This window comes from Poecilia reticulata, chromosome 12 (assembly GCF_904066995.2).
Source record: "Poecilia reticulata chromosome 12, P_reticulata-male-v2, whole genome shotgun sequence".
In the NCBI taxonomy this organism is placed as follows: Eukaryota; Metazoa; Chordata; class Actinopteri; order Cyprinodontiformes; family Poeciliidae; genus Poecilia; species Poecilia reticulata.
Window position 1 is genome coordinate 27,050,301 of NC_088841.1, and position 16,456 is coordinate 27,066,756.

At 45.9% G+C, this 16,456-nt stretch overlaps 1 protein-coding gene across 4 annotated transcripts; it reads left to right on the plus strand.

Moving 5' to 3' along the window:
• Positions 1-58: 58 nt before the first annotated feature.
• Positions 59-15,206, plus strand: LOC103474095 (early estrogen-induced gene 1 protein-like). 4 transcript variants are annotated; one of them, XM_081614113.1, is made up of 11 exons: positions 59-704; positions 6,227-6,347; positions 9,592-9,621; positions 10,019-10,135; positions 10,224-10,270; positions 10,354-10,511; positions 10,590-10,682; positions 11,757-11,931; positions 12,886-13,007; positions 14,338-14,407; positions 14,548-15,205. In XM_081614113.1, exons 1-11 carry the CDS (start codon positions 559-561, stop codon positions 14,591-14,593), a joined length of 1,125 nt encoding a protein of 374 aa, XP_081470239.1. In that variant the 5' UTR covers positions 59-558; the 3' UTR covers positions 14,594-15,205. The 4 variants fall into 4 exon arrangements, with proteins under 4 accessions (XP_081470239.1, XP_081470240.1, XP_081470238.1 ...); XM_081614112.1 differs by having other exon boundaries at positions 60-704; positions 12,883-13,007; positions 14,548-15,204; XM_081614115.1 differs by lacking the exon at positions 59-704 and adding an exon at positions 3,671-3,781 and having other exon boundaries at positions 12,883-13,007.
• The last annotated feature ends 1,250 nt before the right edge of the window (positions 15,207-16,456 follow it).

The following is a 16,456-nucleotide window of genomic DNA, read 5'->3' on the forward strand; positions in this document are numbered from 1 at the left end:
CGGGCAGCCAGCTGACAGGCGCCTCCATCCAGCCTGACGCAGCAGAAGAAGAAGAAGAAGTTTCATATAAATGTTATTTACAGTGAATATTCCTGGATATTTTATGTTTACAGTCATTTATTTATTTTTTGTCCGTCCGGGCCTCCGTAGCTCCACATGGTTCTGATTTTTATTGGTTGGCGGCTGCGCGCTCCCGCGGCGCTGCGCGGGCACGGCGGGCCGCCTCTCTCTCTCTCTCTCTCTCTTCAACCCGCTCGGTTCGGCTCGGCTCGGCTCTGACTGCGGGGACGAACCCGCACATGTCCCGAGGAGCAGAACCAGGAAGTTGGGATCCGGTTCTGACCCGGAATGACGCGCTGCGGGCGGACTGTGCGGTGAGTTCGGCGGTGTTTGCGTGGCAGAGCGGTTCTGGAGCTGCCGCGGTCCGGACCGGGCCGACGTCCCGTTCCCGGTCCCGGTCAGCAGCAGGAACCACCGGGACGGGAATTCTGCCTCCTCCAGAACCCGGACCCGGTCGTTCCCTGCGCGGTTCGGCTGGTTCCGCCTCCGGGGGGGATCATGGCTTTTCTGACCAAGAAGAAAAAGTTTAAGTTCCAGGTCCACTTCGTCCTGGAGGAGCTGACCGCGGTTCCGTTCGTCAACGGGGTTCTGTTCTGCAAGGTTCGGCTGGTGGACGGGGGGGACTTCAGCATCTCCTCCTCCAGGTGAGTCCGGCCGGATCCTGACCGGATCCCATCGAACCCGACCCAGTTTCTGCTGTCGGTTCGGTTCCGGATGGCTTGAAACCCATGCGACCTTTGGTTCGTCACGCCTCACACACCCTGCGGGGGCCGGTCGCTCCGGGAACGTTCAGAGTGTGAAGAACGTTCTCTGAACCGGGTCCAGTTGCCTCGGTCCTCCGGAACCAGCGGAACATTTTCAGACCGTAGTTGCAACCAACCAATTATGATCCTCGGTTTTTCCCTCACGATTAATCGATTATTTAAACGATTAATCGATTATTCTGGTGGTTAATTGATCGGATAATTTCTGCACATTTTTTCATTTAACTGTTTAATTTTATTTTATATAATATTAGGAATAAATTAATAAACGAAATGGTTTAAAATAAGAAAATCAACTTTTCCTTTAGTGAAGGTTTGACTGACTGTCCAGTTAACGATTAATCGATCGATTAATCACAATTGAACCGGTTCATCGTTTCAGCCCGATTCTGTTTCCTTTACCTTTAAATATCCTGTCGGTTTCCAGGCTGTTGGGGGGAAACAGGAAGTTTAGCGAAAGGCGTCAGAAGCAAAAGCCGATTCATCCCGAAGCTGGAGACGCAGAAATGCACCGATCAGGCCGGTACCGGCTGATCAGGCCGATACCGATTCCTGGTTTCCTTTTTTTTGCTCCAACCGATCAACTCCAGTTTTAACCAGTTCAACTATTTTAATTTTAAAAACATGGATAAAGTCCTGCAGCTTCTTTCCTCTGAGTTTCAAAATAAAGGTGAGAGGAAACGTTGACTCAACAGAACCCGGTTCTGTTCCAGCCTGACTCATTCCTGCCAGCAGCACCAGTCTGGACTCATGACTTCATCTGCTCTCTGCTGAATCGTTCTGTTAGCTGTCAGCTATTAGCAGTTAGCTGTCAACTGTTAGCAGTTAGCTGTCAACTGTTAGCAGTTTGCTATTAGCAGTTAGCTGTCAGCTATTAGCAGTTAGCTCTAAGTGATTAGCAGTTAGCTGTTCGCAGTTAGCTGTCAACTGTTAGCTATTAGCTGTCAGCTATAAGCTGTTAGCTATTAGCAGTTAGCTGTCAGCTATTAGCAGTTAGCTGTTCGCAGTTAGCTGTCAGCTATAAGCTGTTAGCTATTACCAGTTAGCTGTCAGCTATTAGCAGTTAGCTGTTCGCAGTTAACTGTCAACTGTTAGCAGTTTGCTATTAGCAGTTAGCTGTCAGCTATTAGCAGTTAGCTGTTCGCAGTTAGCTGTCAACTGTTAGCAGTTCGCTATTAGCTATTAGCTGTCAGCAATAAGCTGTTAGCTATTAGCAGTTAGCTGTCAGCTGTTCGCAGTTAGCTGTCAACTGTTAGCAGTTCGCTATTAGCTATTAGCTGTCAGCTATAAGCTGTTAGCTATTAGCAGTTAGCTGTCAGCTATTAGCAGTTAGCTGTTCGCAGTTAACTGTCAACTGTTAGCAGTTTGCTATTAGCAGTTAGCTGTCAACTGTTAGCAGTTAGCTGTTCGCAGTTAACTGTCAACTGTTAGCAGTTTGCTATTAGCAGTTAGCTGTCAGCTATAAGCTGTTAGCTATTAGCAGTTAGCTGTCAGCTATTAGCAGTTAGCTGTCAACTGTTAGCAGTTCGCTATTAGCAGCACCTGGACTCGCCTGTCAACGTGCAGCAGGAAGTGCTGCTCTGAAAATGGAGAAGTGCAGGAAAATGCTAATCCTGCAGATTTTAACTTCTCTTCTGATCTGTTTGCTGTTTTTTCTTAAGGTCACAGATCAAACTGATCACATTTGTAAAGATTTGGTTATTGATCTGTGATCACATATTTAAAAACAACAGAAACAATCTAGCAGGCGGGTTTGATTCCCTCCATTCAGGCCGTCTGCGTTTCCACTTCCACCATCTAATCAGCGGTTTGTCTTGTTCCTACATGTTCGGTTAAATTTTCTCCTTTGCTCTGGAGCCAATAAACTTTCATGAGCTCAGATTCTGAACCGCTCAGCACCGAGGCTCTTTGCTCTCCACATAAACGCTCCAAACTCTGATGCTTATCTTTCTAAACCCTCGTAAAAACCAAAGGTTCATGTTCTGCTGACATATTTAAAGCAGCAAAACAAAAACAAACAGAGTAGTTTTATGTGGATAAGCAGCTAGCATAGGCTACATGGTACACAAAACTGTTTTTACTTTAAATTAAAGTCAAAGGCTGATGAGTTTCTCTGCTATGAAATCAAAGGTTTCACGCTCTTCATTATTCTAGCTAACTAGCTTAATAGCTTTGCTGCTGTGCTACCTAGCTATGGGCAACTGTTTAGCCACTTGCTAACAAGATGTTAGCTACAAGCAGCCTCTGTCTTATTAGGTGTCTTATTAGTTAGCTGTTCGCAGTTAGCTGTCAACTGTTAGCAGTTCGCTATTAGCTGTCAGCTATAAGTTGTCAGCTATAAGCTGTTAGCTATTAGCAGTTAGCTGTCAGCTATTAGCAGTTAGCTGCTAATAGCTAACTGAATATGAAATATGAAAATATTTAAATAATATGAAAACGTTAAATGTCTGCAACAGGTTGTGATGGCTGTTAGCTCTAGCTAGCTTTAGTTAGCTGTTTATCCATTTGTTAGCGATTTCCCAGCTTGTTGTGGAGCCGTTGCCTTGCTAGCTGTTCAGCTAACCGCTGTTACACGTTGCGTTATTTTCAGAAACGGTAAAAGTTCAGAACCCTGAGAGGGAAACGTTGACAGCTGGTCACAGACGATCCGGTGACGAAAGGCTTTGCCTCACAAAGGTGTGCCTGTGTGTCCAGGTGGGCCGGGCCCACAGCGCAGAACCTGCAGAACCAGTCCAGAACCAGCCGCTCCGCCCGGCTGCAGCCGATGGGGGTTTGAGTCGCCGTCTGGGGGGAAGGAACTGGATGAGAGACGTTTTAACCCCAGAGTTAAACATTAAGTGTTTCCTCTCGCCATGAAGCTGGAAATATGATGGGTAACCGGGTCAGGCAGGTTCTGAGAGGAGAACCGGGTCGGGTCCAACAGCTGCTGGTACCGGTCCTGGTTCTGCTGGTACCAGGTCCAAAATGTAGACCCAATGACCGGGCAATACACGGAGCAATGAAGCAGAGTTTAGACTAATAACTCGGATCTACTTTATTTTACAGACCAACTTTAAATTTATGAGCTCTACGATCTGTTCTACGATCTGTTCTACGATCTGTTCTACGATCTGTTCTACGATCTATTCTACGATCTGTTCTACGATCTATTCTACGATCTATTCTACGATCTATTCTACGATCTGCTCTACGATCTGATCTACGATCTGCTCTACGATCTGATCTACGATCTGCTCTACGATCTATTCTACGATCTATTCTACGATCTGATCTACGATCTGTTCTACGATCTATTCTACGATCTATTCTACGATCTGATCTACGATCTGTTCTACGATCTGATCTACGATCTGTTCTACGATCTATTCTACGATCTATTCTACGATCTTATCTACAATCTGTTCTACGATCTGTTCTACGATCTATTCTACGATTTGATCTACGATCTGTTCTACGATCTATTCTACGATCTATTCTACGATCTGCTCTACGATCTGATCTACGATCTGTTCTACGATCTATTCTACGATCTGCTCTACGATCTGATCTACGATCTGTTCTACGATCTATTCTACGATCTGATCTACGATCTATTCTACGATCTATTCTACGATCTGCTCTACGATCTGATCTACGATCTGCTCTACGATCTGTTCTACGATCTGCTCTACGATCTGCTCTACGATCTGTTCTACGATCTGCTCTACGATCTGTTCTACGATCTGATCTACGATCTGTTCTACGATCTGCTCTACGATCTGTTCTACGATCTGTTCTACGATCTGCTCTACGATCTGTTCTACGATCTGCTCTACGATCTGATCTACGTTCTGCTCTACGATCTGCTCTACGATCTGTTCTACGATCTGCTCTACGATCTGTTCTACGATCTGATCTACGATCTGTTCTACAATCTGCTCTACGATCTGATCTACGTTCTGCTCTACGATCTGATCTACGATCTGCTTTACAATCTGTTCTACGATCTGCTCTACGATCTGTTCTACGATCTGCTCTACGATCTGATCTACGTTCTGCTCTACGATCTGCTCTACGATCTGTTCTACGATCTGCTCTACGATCTGTTCTACGATCTGATGTACGATCTGATGTACGATCTGATGTACGATCTGATCTACGATCTGCTCTCTCCAGATTCTTTTAATCTGTAATTCATCTTGATTGACACAAACTTTCCTGGTCAGGTCAGAGATGTTCTCCCTCGTTTCTCTTGAACTGAACCTCCTCTCTGACGCTGATTGTTGATCCTCATTACTGACCTGAAACTCGTCCTGCTGCTGCGAGTCGAAGCTGAACCTGTTCCTGCCGGAGTTGCTGATTCCGTCACAGCTGGTGTTTTCTGGGTTTGGTCTGATCGATGTGAGCGCAGCGAGCCGGACGGATAAACATCCATCTGTTTGCCGTTAGAGGAGGAAAACCCCGTCGTAAAGTCAGATCGTCTCGGCTCTCAGCCTTTTCTCTGGAGATCTGGGTTGTTTTCTCTTCCTGTCGCTCCAACAGGCTAACTGTTGAGGTTTGCAGACCTTTAAGAGACGCTGTGATGACATCACGACCTTCACATTAAAAGCTCATGTCTCATGTTCTTGTTTTTAAGAAAAGTTTTGCTTCAAGAAACGGAAAAGATGTACAGCTAAGATGATAAAGTAATTAGCATGTACCCACTAGCTAACAAGTTGTTGTGTTGAGCTGTTTTAGCTACTTGTTAGCTGTTTGACCTCTGACCTGTCTGGTTGTTTCCTCTGTAAGCTGCGAAGCTTCGTCCAAAAGAACAATTTAAGCCACTAGCTAATGAGATGCACACCTTTCAGCTACATTTACACAAACCATATTAGCTTAATGAGCTACTTGGCTAACCTGACAACTCTAGAGAGTTTCTAGACAAGCAGGCAATCTTTTAGCTACTTGCTAACCTGCTATTAACATAGCTACAACCAAACTGTTTGGCTTTTTGCTAGTGCTTTATTTAGCCTCTTAACAGCAAGCAGCTTAGCTTTTCTCATTACTTGTAAATTACATGTTAGCCTCTTACTAACGAGAATTAGCTTGTTGTTAGCAGGAAACTTACTACCAAACTATTTAGCTCCATTACTTGCTAGCTAGCTGTTAGCTTTAGCCACATGTTGCCAAGATTTTATCTGTTTGCTAGCAAACCTTTAGCAGTTTAGGATCTTTATGTCTGATATTCTAGAAACAGGAATAAAGTGATTATTCTAATGTTATTTTTACCAAACAAGCTAACTGACGCAACAAGCTGCTTACAGTTGCTTTGAGAAGAATCTTCAGTTTCAGCTCTAAATGGAGTGTGTGTGTGTGTGTGTGTGTGTGTGTGTGTGTGTGTGTGTGTGTGTGTGTGTGTGTGTGTGTGTGTGTGTGTTTTGCAGGGAGGAGGTGCAGCAGAACTGCGTCCGATGGGGGAAGAGGTTCTCCTTTGTGTGTAAAATGAGCGCCAGCCCCATCACCGGAGTGTTGGATCCCTGCATCTGCAGAGTTTCTGTTCGCAAGGTAAACATGGAGCCGGGTCCAAACCGCCGTGGGCCTGGAAACGTTTCTGCTGCTGTTCGAGTCGCATGTTGGGATTCGCTGCGATCAGGATGAGGAATCTAGAATTTAAATATTCTGCAGCGGCACTACAGCACTATACTGACATGCTACTTACCAGAAGCTAATGCTAAAGCACTATACCGACATGCTACTTAGCAGAAGCTAATGCTAAAGCACTATACCGACATGCTACTTAGCAGAAGCTAATGCTAAAGCACTATACTGACATGCTACTTAGCAGAAGCTAATGCTAAAGCACTATACTGACATGCTACTTAGCAGAAGCTAATGCTAAAGCACTATACTGACATGCTACTTAGCAGAAGCTAATGCTAAAGCACTATACTGACATGCTACTTACCAGAAGCTAATGCTAAAGCACTATACTGACATGCTACTTAGCAGAAGCTAATGCTAAAGCACTATACCGACATGCTACTTAGCAGAAGCTAATGCTAAAGCACTATACTGACATGCTACTTAGCAGAAGCTAATGCTAAAGCACTATACTGACATGCTACTTAGCAGAAGCTAATGCTAAAGCACTATACTGACATGCTACTTAGCAGAAGCTAATGCTAAAGCACTATACTGACATGCTACTTAGCAGAAGCTAATGCTAAAGCACTATACTGACATGCTACTTAGAAGAAGCTAATGCTAAGCACTATAGACATGACTAGGAAGCTATGCTAAGCACTAGACATGCTACTTAGCAGAAGCTAATGCTAAAGCACTATACTGACATGCAACTTAGCAGAAGCTAATGCTAAAGCACTATACCGACATACGACTTAGCAGAAGCTAATGCTAAAGCACTATACCGACATGCTACTTAGCAGAAGCTAATGCTAAAGCACTATACTGACATGCTACTTAGCAGAAGCTAATGCTAAAGCACTATACCGACATGCGACTTAGCAGAAGCTAATGCTATAGCACTATACTGACATGCTACTTAACAGAAGCTAATGCTAAAGCACTATACCGACATGCTACTTAACAGAAGCTAATGCTAAAGCACTATACCGACATGCTACTTAGCAGAAGCTAATGCTAAAGCACTATACTGACATGCTACTTAGCAGAAGCTAATGCTAAAGCACTATACCGACATGCTACTTAGCAGAAGCTAATGCTAAAGCACTATACCGACATGCTGCTTAGCAGAAGCTAATGCTAAAGCACTATACCGACATGCTGCTTAGCAGAAGCTAATGCTAAAGCACTATACCGACATGCTGCTTAGCAGAAGCTAATGCTAAAGCACTATACCGACATGCTACTTAGCAGAAGCTAATGCTAAAGCACTATACCGACATGCTGCTTAGCAGAAGCTAATGCTAAAGCACTATACCGACATGCTGCTTAGCAGAAGCTAATGCTAAAGCACTATACCGACACGCGACTTAGCAGAAGCTAATGCTAAAGCATTATACCGACATGCGACTTAGCAGAAGCTAATGCTAAAGCACTATACCGACACGCGACTTAGCAGAAGCTAATGCTAAAGCACTATACCGACATGCGACTTAGCAGAAGCTAATGCTATAGCACTATACTGACACGCTACTTAACAGAAGCTAATGCTAAAGCACTATACCGACATGCTACTTAGCAGAAGCTAATGCTAAAGCACTATACCGACATGCTACTTAACAGAAGCTAATGCTAAAGCATTATACCAACATGCGACTTAGCAGAAGCTAATGCTATAGCACTATACCGACATGCGACTTAGCAGAAGCTAATGCTAAAGCACTATACCGACACGCGACTTAGCAGAAGCTAATGCTAAAGCTCTATACCGACACGCGACTTAGCAGAAGCTAATGCTAAAGCACTATACCGACACGCGACTTAGCAGAAGCTAATGCTAAAGCACTATACCAACACGCTACTTAGCAGAAGCTAATGCTAAAGCACTATACCGACACGCGACTTAGCAGAAGCTAATGCTAAAGCACTATACCGACACGCTACTTAGCAGAAGCTAATGCTAAAGCACTATACTGACATGCTACTTAGCAGAAGCTAATGCTAAAGCACTATACTGACATGCTACTTAGCAGAAGCTAATGCTAAAGCACTATACTGACATGCTACTTAGCAGAAGCTAATGCTAAAGCACTATACTGACATGCTACTTAGCAGAAGCTAATGCTAAAGCACTATACTGACATGCTACTTAGCAGAAGCTAATGCTAAAGCACTATACTGACATGCTACTTAGCAGAAGCTAATGCAAGCTTATAAGTCTTAGCAGGTTGCTAGACTTACTGACATGCTACTTAGCAGAAGCTAATGCTAAAGCACTATACTGACATGCTACTTAGCAGAAGCTAATGCTAAAGCACTATACTGACATGCTACTTAGCAGAAGCTAATGCTAAAGCACTATACTGACATGCTATTGAGCAGAAGCTAATGCTAAAGCACTATACTGACATGCTACTTAGCAGAAGCTAATGCTAAAGCACTATACTGACATGCTACTTAGCAGAAGCTAATGCTAAAGCACTATACTGACATGCTACTTAGCAGAAGCTAATGCTAAAGCACTATACTGACATGCTACTTAGCAGAAGCTAATGCTAAAGCACTATACTGACATGCTACTTAGCAGAAGCTAATGCTAAAGCACTATACCGACATGCTACTTAGCAGAAGCTAATGCTAAAGCACTATACTGACATGCAACTTAGCAGAAGCTAATGCTAAAGCACTATACCGACATGCTACTTAGCAGAAGCTAATGCTAAAGCAGTCCTCAGGGTTTCAGTTTTACCGTTGCTGAGTTTTGCTAGCGTGTTTTTAGGCTTCAGACAGAAAATAAACGTTAAACTGCAGAACAACAGCAATGCATTCTGGGTAAATGGCGATCTACTGAATGATTCTTAACAGTCGGTGACCAAAATGTCAACACAGACGCAAGTTCAAAAAACAGCCAAATAAATTAGAGGCTCAGAAGCTAAAAATGCTAAACGCTTTCAAAGCTAGCGGAGTCGCCAAACGAGCAGTTAGCTTAGCTGTTAGCACGTTAGCAGATGTTTGCTCAGGACTGGTTCTCATTAAATCAAAAGCCGTAAACTGGTAGCTGGGGCCAGTGGGAACACGTCGGACGTCTCGTCCCGGAGCCGCGAACTGAAAACCTCTGGGCGGTTTCCGGGAAACGGTTGCTGACTGCTTTGTTTCGTCTCTGCAGGAGCTGAAGGGGGGGAAGGCCTACTCCAAGGTGAGCCTGTGAAGCGTTTCTGTGCCACAGATAATAAGTGTAGCGATTAGCCGAGCCTCTGAACCAATCAGCTCGCGGCTCAGACCGATCTGAACCGCGAGTGTTTTAGCTTCCTGAATGGGTCTCAACGCCACGTCAGCCTCTTTCTGCTTGTTGTTTAGTCCCACGGTAGGTAAACTGTCAGCAGAGGTCAGAGGTCAGAGTGAAGGTGAACATGGGGGTCAAAACAGGCTGTTGATGAATCTGATCATTTCCTCTGACGGAGGCAGAGATGGAAACGATGAGGAGGAACAGATGGTCTGTCTGAGTGAACTTCACTTTCTGTTGATTCATCTGTCCGTCTCTGTCTCTCTGTCCGTCTCTCTGTCCGTCTCTCTGTCCGTCCGTCTTCCTCCAGCTGGGATTTGCTGACCTCAACATTTCTGAGTTTGCTGGTTCCGGCTCGACGGTCCGCTGCTGCATCCTGGAGGGCTACGACACCAAAAACACCCGGCAGGACAACTCCATCCTGAAGGCATCACACACACACACACACACACACACACACACACACACACACACACACACACACACACATTCATCCAACCGTTTCTCTCCTCCAGGTGACCATCGGGATGATGCTGCTGTCTGGAGATCCCTGCTTCAAAACGTGAGTTCAGGATGATGGATGGATGGATGACTGCAGCTAATGCTAATGCTAATGCTAATGCTAATGCTAGCTGCTGCCTGCAGGCCTCCCAGCACGGCTAAGTCGGTCCTGATTGGACAGGAGGACCCCAACCTGCAGCTGGCCTGTAAGGGGGACAGCACCGCCTCTCTGCAGCCAGCAGGGGGCATCGTGGACGGGCCTGGTGCCGTAAAGCCCAGACAGTCGTCCGGTCGTGGTCCAGGTGGGATCTGCTGACCCGGTTTGCTGTGGGGAATCGTAGCGACAGCCTTTGAACCCGTCCTCTGTTTCCCGGCTGCAGGGCGGCCGGAGCAGCCGGACGGCCTTCGCGGCCCGGAGGACGTCTTCCTCACTCGGCACGTCCGCAGCGCCAGTCAGCACAGCAGGATATCAGGTCAGCGCCACTGACCAATGAGGACGGAGCTGCTGCAGCGGCTTCATCTGGAAAACCTGGAATCAAACAGCAAAACTACGGAGGAAAATTAGTGACATTTCTAGGATTAAAGCTGATTTAAATCCTAAAATCAGAAGTGAAGCTGCAGATAAAATCACACATTCTCACAGGTTTCATCAAACCTTCAGGGCTTCAATCCAAGCTAGCATTTAGCGAGCTAGCATGGATGTTTAGCGAGGAGCTAGCATGGATGTTTAGCGAGCTAGCATGGATGTTTAGCGAGGAGCTAGCATGGATGTTTAACGGGCTTGCGTGGATGTTTAGCGAGGAGCTAGCGTGGATGTTTAGCGAGGAGCTAGCGTGGATGTTTAGCGAGGAGCTAGCGTGGATGTTTAGCGAGGAGCTAGCATGGATGTTTAGCGAGCTAGCGTGGATGTTTAGCAAGCTAGCGTGGATGTTTAGCGAGGAGCTAGCATGGATGTTTAGCGAGGAGCTAGCATGGATGTTTAGCGAGGAGCTAGCGTGGATGTTTAGCGAGCTAGCATGGATGTTTAATGAGCTAGCGTGGATGTTTAGCGAGCTAGCATGGATGTTTAGCGAGGAGCTAGCATGGATGTTTAGCGAGGAGCTAGCATGGACGTTTAGCGAGGAGCTAGCATGGATGTTTAATGAGCTAGCGTGAATGTTTAGCGAGCTAGCATGGATGTTTAGCGAGGAGCTAGCATGGATGTTTAGCGAGGAGCTAGCATGGATGTTTAGCGAGGAGCTAGCATGGATGTTTAGCGAGCTAGCATTGATGTTTAGTGAGGAGCTAGAATGGATGTTTAGCGAGGAGCTAGCAAGGATGTTTAGCGAGGAGCTAGCATGGACGTTTAGCGAGGAGCTAGCGTGAATGTTTAGCGAGCTAGCGTGGATGTTTAGTGAGCTAGCGTGGATGTTTAGCGAGCTAGCGTGGATGTTTAGCGAGGAGCTAGCATGGATGTTTAGCGAGGAGCTAGCATGCTAGCTGCACATCAAAGTGTCCCAGTCAGAATCTGGATCAGGAGCTTTTCTTCTTCTCTGGTTTCCCTCCAGGCTACAGCACCGGTCACTCCCGCTGCTCCAGCCTGACCGACCTCGGCCACCACCGGAACGCCTCGTCCAGCAGCGGCGCGTCCTGCGGCGCCGCTCAGCCCCCCGCCACGCCCACCAAGCCGGAGCGGCCGCCCCCGCCCTCGGCTGCCGCCCTGCTGTCCCACCGCTCCTCCAGGTGGGTTCTCACCTGTCCCGGCACGCTGACATGCCGGCTCACATTCCTGGGATTATTTCACGGCTCGGCAGGAGAAACGGGGAGCAGGTCGGATCAGGATGAGACGCCCAAAGGGATTCTGGGTATTTTTACAGCTGCAGTTTGATAGAAATTTGATTTTATATATTTATTAAAACTGCTGCTGCTGTCTGAGGAAAACAACCAATCAGAGCCAGGGGGCGGGGCTTAGAGCTGTCAATCTAGTGTTAGCATTCATTACAGGCTATGCTAGCAGCAGCGTGTCAGAGCAAGTGACTAGGACAGTCCTGGTTCTGGTTCTGGTCCGGTCCTGGTTCTGGTCCTGGTTCTGGTCCAGGTCCTGGTCCTGGTTCTGGTCCTGGTTCTGGTCCAGGTCCTGGTCCAGGTCCTGTTTCCGGTCCTGGTCCTGGTCCTGGTTCTGGTCCAGTCCTGGTCCTCGTCCTGGTTCTGGTCCAGGTCCTGGTCCAGGTCCTGTTTCTGGTCAAGGTCCTGGTCCTGGTTCTGGTCCAGTCCTGGTTCTGGTCCTGGTCCAGGTCCTGGTCCAGGTCCTCGTCCTGGTCCAGGTCCTGGTCCGGCCAGGTCCAGGTCCTGGTCCAGTCCTGGTCCTCGTCCTGGTTCTGGTCCAGGTCCTGGTCCAGGTCCTGTTTCTGGTCCAGGTCCTGGTTCTGGTCCTGGTCCAGGTCCTCGTCCTGGTTCTGGTTCTGGTTCTGGTCCAGTCATTATGTGACCCAGGTGTTGAAGTGGAGACGCATCTAAAAGTTGCAGCCCACCCCTGGATTAGGGTGATTGACAGCGCTAAGACCCGCCTCCTGGCTTTGATTGGTTGTTTTTAGCTAGCAGGTGCTAATTCTACCAGGAGGGTTGTGACAAACTGCAGCGTCAGGGTCTGATGATGATGATGATGATGATGATGATGATGATGATGATACCCAGCAGGAGGAAGAAGGACGCCGTGCAGCGCCAGCGGAGCTGCGTGGACGACACTCGCATCGACGCCGACGACATCGTGGAGAAAATCGTCCAGAGTCAGAACTTCTCATCCGGCGGCAACGACGAAGGTTCAGCTCTCACTACGCACCAATCAGCTCTCACTACGCACCAATCAGCTCTCACTACGCACCAATCAGCTCTCACTACGCACCAATCAGCTCTCACTACGCACCAATCAGCTCTCACTACGCACCAATCAGCTCTCACTACGCACCAATCAGCTCTCACTACGCACCAATCAGCTCTCACTACGCACCAATCAGCTCTCACTACGCACGAATCAGCTCTCACTACGCACCAATCAGCTCTCACTACGCACCAATCGGCTCTCACTACGCACCAATCAGCTCTCACTACGCACCAATCAGCTCTCACTACGCACCAATCAGCCAATCAGCTCTCACTACGCACCAATCGGCTCTCACTACGCACCAATCAGCCAATCAGCTCTCACTACGCACCAATCGGCTCTCACTACGCACCAATCAGCCAATCAGCTCTCACTACGCACCAATCAGCTCTCACTACGCACCAATCGGCTCTCACTACGCACCAATCGGCTCTCACTACGCACCAATCAGCTCTCACTACGCACCAATCGGCTCTCACTACGCACCAATCAGCTCTCACTACGCACCAATCAGCTCTCACTACGCACCAATCAGCTCTCACTACGCACCAATCAGCTCTCACTACGCACCAATCAGCTCTCACTACGCACCAATCGGCTCTCACTACGCACCAATCAGCCAATCAGCTCTCACTACGCACCAATCGGCTCTCACTACGCACCAATCAGCCAATCAGCTCTCACTACGCACCAATCAGCTCTCACTACGCACCAATCAGCTCTCACTACGCACCAATCGGCTCTCACTACGCACCAATCAGCTCTCACTACGCACCAATCGGCTCTCACTACGCACCAATCAGCTCTCACTACGCACCAATCAGCTCTCACTACGCACCAATCAGCTCTCACTACGCACCAATCAGCTCTCACTACGCACCAATCAGCTCTCACTACGCACCAATCGGCTCTCACTACGCACCAATCAGCTCTCACTACGCACCAATCAGCTCTCACTACGCACCAATCAGCTCTCACTACGCACCAATCGGCTCTCACTACGCACCAATCAGCTCTCACTACGCACCAATCAGCTCTCACTACGCACCAATCAGCTCTCACTACGCACCAATCAGCTCTCACTACGCACCAATCAGCTCTCACTACGCACCAATCAGCTCTCACTACGCACCAATCGGCTCTCACTACGCACCAATCAGCTCTCACTACGCACCAATCGGCTCTCACTACGCACCAATCAGCTCTCACTACGCACCAATCGGCTCTCAGCGGTAACCATGGTAACCAGATTGGCTGTTTGTCCCCAGACAGCCACCTGAGACTGTTTGTCAGCAAAGACGGGACCACGGCCCTGAGCGGGACGCGGGTCGCCACCAGGTAGGGCTCCAGAACCGACCCTAAACCCACCAGAACCGACCAGAACCCACCAGAACCGGCCAGAACCGACCAGAACCGGCCAGAACCCACCAGAACCGGCCACGTCCTGACCCGCTCTCTGCTTCCCGTCTCTCTTCCAGAGGTTCTCCGGGCGTCTTCGAGCCGGTGGTGATCGGGACTCACTGAGGTTCTCCTGCTGACCCGGTTCAGTCGGAACCAGCGGGTCCAGTCCGCTCCGGGTCGCTCAGCTGGAACCGTCTGGATTATTCCAGCAGAGCCTGGCAGGGACCGGTTCCTCCAGATGATTCACCATGAATGTGTGAGGATTATCCTGGATTATCCTGGATTATCCTGGATGATCTGATGCTCAGAGAGTAAAATTGTTTCCTTCTTTTTATGCACAGAAACGTATTAAAACCCATAAAGTTATGAATTTTTCTCAGAGTCGGATGTGAAGCTGCAGGCAGATTCAATGCTTTTATTCTGAAACGTTTCAACAGAACCGGTTCTGACCCGACTCATCAGAACCGGTTCGCTTTAAGACAACAGAGTTCTTTTATGATGACGTCACAAAATGTTTGGTTGTAAAACTCAGAGGATTATTTTACTTTAACGCTGAAGATATTATTATTATTGTTATTATTATCATTATTATCATTGTTATTGTCGTTATTATTGTTATTATTATTGTTATTATCATTATTATTGTTGTAATTATTGTTATTATCATTATTATTGTTGTTATTATCATTTTTATTGTTATTATTATTGTTATTATCATTATTATTATCATTATTATTGTTGTTATTGTCGTTATTATTGTTATTATCATTATTATTGTTATTATCATTATTATTATCATTATTATTGTTGTAATTATTGTTATTATCATTATTATTGTTGTTATTATTGTTATTATCATTATTATTGTTATTATTATTGTTATTATCATTATTATCATTGTTATTGTCGTTATTATAGTTATTATTATTGATATTATCATTATTATTGTTGTTATTATCATTATTATTGTTATTGTTATTGTTATTATCATTATTATTGTTGTTATTATCATTATTATTGTTATTATTATTGTTATTATCATTATTATTGTTGTAATTATTGTTATTATCATTATCATTATTATTGTTATTATTTTTGTTATTATCATTATTATTGTTATTATTATAATCTGCTGGTTGATCATTGTGTTTAACCTCAGGTTTATTATCACTAATAGCCACTATATATATATATATATATATATATATATATATATATATATATATATATATTAATCTGTCGTGTTTCTGAAACTTTATTAATATTTTCTCTGATCTATTTGCAGCTTTGATCGTAAAAAAATTGATTTTATTGCTTTAAATCCATTTAAAACGCGTTAAGGGGCCTTTAATCAGCCGGGCCTTTTTAATTTGCTTCTCAGGATCTGTAGCTGCTGACTGGTTAGCCGCTAACGGGCGTGCTAAAGGCTAAAGGCTAATTGCTAGTTTTTGTAACTGTTCTCTGAATTTTAGTCACAATTCTGACATTGATGCATGAAAAAGTTTCTGTTACTCTGTAGAACAAGTGCAGGTGTTTGGCTAAGGCTTTACATGTAGCCGCTAGCGGCTAGCCGCTAGCTGCTAGCTGTTGTTTCTCGTCTGGGTAATAACTTTCCTTGCGGTTCATGAAAATGTCATGCATATTTCTGCTTGGTCTTTTCTTGAGGTTTTGTTTAAACCGTTCAGCTGCTAACTGATTTAGCTGCGGTGTTTAGGAGTTAGCACGATGCTAGCTGCTACGTCTCCTCAGCGTTTTGGTCTCTGACAGAATTTCAGTCACAATTTTAACAAAGTTATGATTAAAAATGTTTCTTTTTTCCTTATTTTGGTCTTTCAGACGTAAGAAACATCAAGACCTGCAACATTTTCACCTGTAGCATTTAGCAGCTAATGGGGTCGATGCTAACGCTAACGATTATTGTCCAACCTGACAGTCACCATGTGCTGCCTGGACATATATTATTATTTTATTTGACTTTTCTTTGCT

What these genes read in the sequence shown, in the direction of transcription:
- LOC103474095 (XM_081614112.1), top strand. Translation starts at nt 559, where the DNA reads ATGGCTTTTCTGACCAAGAAGAAAAAGTTTAAGTTCCAGGTCCACTTC. An exon ending in AGGACAACTCCATCCTGAAG is followed by an intron (nt 10,136 to 10,223) that starts GCATCACACACA and finishes TCTCTCCTCCAG; the next exon opens with GTGACCATCGGGATGATGCT. An exon ending in GGAGATCCCTGCTTCAAAAC is followed by an intron (nt 10,271 to 10,353) that starts GTGAGTTCAGGA and finishes TGCTGCCTGCAG; the next exon opens with GCCTCCCAGCACGGCTAAGT.